The sequence below is a fragment of the Nannospalax galili genome, unplaced genomic scaffold, assembly GCF_000622305.1.
Source record: "Nannospalax galili isolate Female #2095 unplaced genomic scaffold, S.galili_v1.0 scaffold14, whole genome shotgun sequence".
Lineage (NCBI taxonomy): Eukaryota > Metazoa > Chordata > Mammalia > Rodentia > Spalacidae > Nannospalax > Nannospalax galili.
In genome coordinates, this window is record NW_008336953.1 from 3,597,960 (window position 1) to 3,602,427 (window position 4,468).

Consider the following 4,468-nt stretch of genomic DNA (forward strand, 5'->3'; position numbering starts at 1 on the left):
TTTAGATTTTTCTTGAAACAGAATTCAGTAGGGTTGAGGAAAAGGCATTGGGCGTGAGTCAGTGGGTCGGTGGTATGTTGAACATGTTCTTCTGGGGAAAGCCCTGACAGGAGGAATTTTCCAGCACTCCTGTGGCGATGAGTCTGGAGCGCCCACCTGACTTGGTGGAATGTGAGCTTGCTGAGAAACGAGACAGTGAGTGTACTGACCCAGAGCCCAGGAGCATGAGTTTCCTCCATGCTACTTCATGCTCGGAAAAGGCTTGCCTCTCTGCACCTAAAAGCCACCAGACTCTGGGTGAGCAGAAAAGGATGCTGAGGAGGACATTCTGTGGTGGAGGGATGCTAGAGTTGTAGTGGGACTGTGAGTAAGCCTGTCTGACTGGAAGCAAACGACCAAGACTAGGGAAACAGGCTGTAAGTTGATTTGAGAGCACTTGAAAACCAGTACAAGATGTCTGGAGTATGTTTTGAAGGTATCAAAGAATGCTGAAAATCTGACCAACGATTTTTCAAAATGGCACCTTCAGGAAATAAGTCTGGAGGCAAGACACAGAATTGATTGAGGTGGTGGGTCTAGAATTAGGGGTGTTGAATGGGATGGAAGTTGGAGAGGTGGGCATGGTACACCCATAATTGCGGCAATTGGCAGGCCAAAGCAGGAGTATTGTGAGTTGAGGGTAGCCTGTTGCACAGTAAGATACTTGGGGTTGGGGGTGGAGGGGACGAGGTGCAGAAAACTAGGTCTTTAGATCAAGGGAGGGGCTGAGGGTGTGGCTCAGTGAGAAAACATTTATTTGCTCAGCACAGACTGGTTCCTGGGTTCAGTACTGAGCACTAAATACACAAGTGGCATATAGAAAAATCATACTGTTTTTAAGTATATTTGGCTTCCCCAGCTCCCTTTCCTGTTACCCCAGAACTTTCCCCCAGCTCTATCCCTAGCAGCCTGGCCTTAACCCCTCTTGTCCATCTTACAAATCACAAGGGTGTGTTCATGACTTTAAAACTGCCATGGCCACAGTCACAGGTCCTCTAGACATTGCGTAGTTTCTGTTCCCTGTGCAGTGGCTGTGCTTCTAATCCATGTTAGCTTCTAAAAAGTGCTCATTGGGTTGGAGAGATGGCTCAGCGGTGAAGAGCAATGACTGCTCTTGCAGAGGACCAGGGTTCTAGTCCCAGCACCCATATGGTGGCTAACAACCATCCGAAACTCCAGTTACAAGGGATCCAACGCCCAGCTGTGTTTCTGTTTGTTTAAACATTCTTTCTACAATGAAAACTGAATTTCAGTCACAAAATTTGGTAGTAGAGGGGCTGGAGAGATGGCTCAGTGATAAAGAGCACTGACTGCTCTAGCAGAGGATCCAGGTTCAGTTCCCAGCACCCACATGGCAGCTAACAACTGTCTTGTAACTCCATTTCCAGGAGACTGGATCTAACACCCTCTTCTGGCCTCCATGGGCATTGCAGTTAACAAACATGCAGGCAAAACATTTATACACATACTTTATTTACATAAAGTAAATAAATAAAAAATTAGTAGTGGAAAATATATATTTGAAATAATTATCTGGACCCATTTTAATTTGGTATTGGCAGAAGTATGTGGCTGAGTGATCAAGGGATGGATTTGGATTTCTGACATGGCTTTTCTGTAGACCAGTATCAACTGGGCTGAAATGCAGCTTGTAGCACTCTGGGCAGTGTGACAGACAGGAGGTCAGTGGCAGTTCTTCAAATGGAACCAGGGCATTGGTAAACTGTGTTACAGCCCCTGCACGTCGATATGAAATTGCCAATCAAAATTAGCTTTTCTCTCTAGTTTTCAAGTTTCCCCGCTTGTTATTTTCTTTCAGAAAGCAGAAAGGAAATGGGAAGAGAAAAGGCAAAATCTAGACCACTATGATGGGAAAGAGTTTGAGAAACTCCTGGAAGAAGCCCAGGCAAACATCATGAAGTCAATTCCAAACCTGGAGATGCCGCCAGCCTCCGGCTCAAAGGGAGACACCGTGGCAGACAAGCTGGAGCTGTCAGGTGAGGGATGTAGAGATGTGCAAGCTCACTGTCCTCATCAGAGTGGTGTCACACACATGAGCTCCTTCAAGACAACAGTACTATATGCTATGCCTCATCTTTTAAAAGTTACTTATTGTATGTGTATGAGTGTTTTGCCTGTATGGATATAAGTGCAGCACATGTGTGCAGTACCCATGGTAGCCAGAAGAGGGCATCAGATACCCTGGAACTGGAGTTACAGAAGTTTGTTAACCACCATGTTGAGTGCTGAGAACTGAACCCAGGTCCTCTGCAAGAGCAACCAGTGCTCTTAACTGCCGAGCAGTCCCTCCAGCTCTCATGTCTCCCTTAAGAATCTGCCTGGGGGGCCTATGAGATGGCTCAGCAGGCAAAGGCACTTGCCAACAAGCCTGAGGACCTGAGTTCCATCCTTAGCATCCATGTGATGGAAGGAGAGACCCAACTCCTGCAAGTTGTCCTCTGATTGCCATACATTAGCTATTAGACAGCAACCCCCCCACACACATACGCATACACACACACGCATACACACACACACATACGCATACACACACACACACACACACACATGCACACACACTAAAATTGTTAAAAAAGAATCTGCCTGGAGAGGGCAGTGCCCTGGAAGGGTTGATAATCTCCCAAAGCTGTTTTCCTCCTCGAGCCTCTGGGAAGTTTCTGAACTGCCTCACTACATCTCTACCTTGAATAGCTGCCCTCCCCCTTTATTAACTTTTTCACACAATGTGTTTTATGTAATTTTCATAATTGTTCCTTCTGTTTATATAATAAAAATATATATCATATTAACTTTCCATTTTTCCCTTTCAGATTAAAAAATTCTTGCATCGGTTTTTTTTTTTTTCAGTTACTAGCAGAAGTATTTTTACTCAATTAAAATAATCAGTTTTTCCCTTTTACAAAAATTTTAAGCCGGGCATGTTGGCGCACACCTTTAATCCCGGCACTTGGGAGGCAGAGGCAGGTGGGTCTTATCTTTGTGAGTTTGAGGCCAGTCTGGTCTACATAGGGAGTTCCAGGACAGCTGGGGAACAAGGAGACCCTGTTTCAAAAAGACAAAAAAAAAAAATTTAGTAGATGAACTGAATTCTTCTCAGGAAGAGTTTTCTATTGTGCAGACCACTCAAAATGTATAAGGTCATCTCTACCTGTAAAGGTAGGTTTCTATCTTTGTATTTGTCAGGAATGTTGTTTTTATGCATTTTTACTAGTGAGATAAAAGTACACATATGGCCAGGCATGATGGCACACGCCTATAATTCCAGGACAGCTGGGGCTACAGGGAGACCCTGTCTCAAAAAGACCAAAAAAAAAATACACATATGAAAAGTACACTTCATTTCTTCTTGTGTATATTTTTTGGTTTGGGGTTTGGTTTGGGTTTGTTTTGTTGTTGTTTTGGGTTTGGGGTTAGTTGGTTGTTTTTATATTGTTTTTTGTTAAGAGGGTCTCCCTTAGCCCCAGCTGGCCTGGAACTCACTATGTAGACCAGGCTGGCCTTGAACTCATAGAAATCTACCTGCTCTGCTTCCCAAGTTCTGGGTTCTTATATATGTTGTCCAACTTAGTTGTAGCAACCCCTGCATGGACACACAAAGCCCAGGCAGCCCTCCCAGGCTGGGCTGGACCTCCCCAGGAACTGCAGCAGCCTTGAAGCCACATCCTCTCCCACATAGAAGCACTTGCTTTCCACTCTGGTGATTTTCCCAGGTCTTCGTTACAACTTGAAGTAGAAACTCAAGAAGCTCCTCAAAACAATGTCTCAGTCTCTCAGAAAATAAAAATGAATATGCCCTTAAGCGCCCAGGCCAGGTCCCAAGAGAGTTAGGCGAAAACTCCAGCTCCTGAGTGGCAGGATATATGGGTCTCAGGTAGAGAAGGGCAAAGCCAGGCTGTTAGGTTCGCTTTTGAGTGAGAAATGCCTTTTCCTTCACACAAGGGCAAGCTGAGTGATCCATGTGTCTCCTAACTACGGTGTTAATCCAATTTATGATATTTTCTCTCATTTCTCCCATTCTGCCTTCTATTTAGAATCTTTCCTAACCCCTCAGCCACGACCCTCCTCTCCAGAGTCCCACTTCCTCTTCAGCTTTATCCCCATTTCCTCTCTACCCCACACCCCTCTTTAGCTAGAGTCTATTCTAACAGCTTTGCAAATTCCTCTTGATAATGCCCTTCACTCCTCAGGCTGGGAGTGAAGGCTCTGGAGGCCTTGCAAGGGCTTTTAGATTTGTCTTCAGCTTCCCATCTTTTCACTTTCCCAGGTGTTCCTCAGGGGTTTTTATGGAACAAGAGCTTTATTTAAATCTACTTATCTGTACTGCGATCACAATAAGCCAATAGCAGCTGTGTGTATGTGTATGGTGTGTGGTGTGTGTGTGTGTGTGTGTGTGTGTGTGTGTGTGTGT

The 4,468-nt window shown here is 45.0% G+C and overlaps 1 protein-coding gene across 15 annotated transcripts in view; it reads left to right on the forward strand.

Moving 5' to 3' along the window:
- Kiaa1217 (KIAA1217 ortholog) overlaps positions 1-4,468 on the forward strand; it is a 529,925-nt gene that overhangs the window by 512,154 nt on the left and 13,303 nt on the right. For all 15 annotated transcript variants that reach the window (XM_017797805.2, XM_017797804.2, XM_029562900.1 and 12 more), the window contains one exon: positions 1,859-2,036. In XM_017797805.2, coding sequence (XP_017653294.1) covers positions 1,859-2,036 — 178 coding nt within the window. The remainder of the gene's footprint in view (positions 1-1,858; positions 2,037-4,468) is intronic.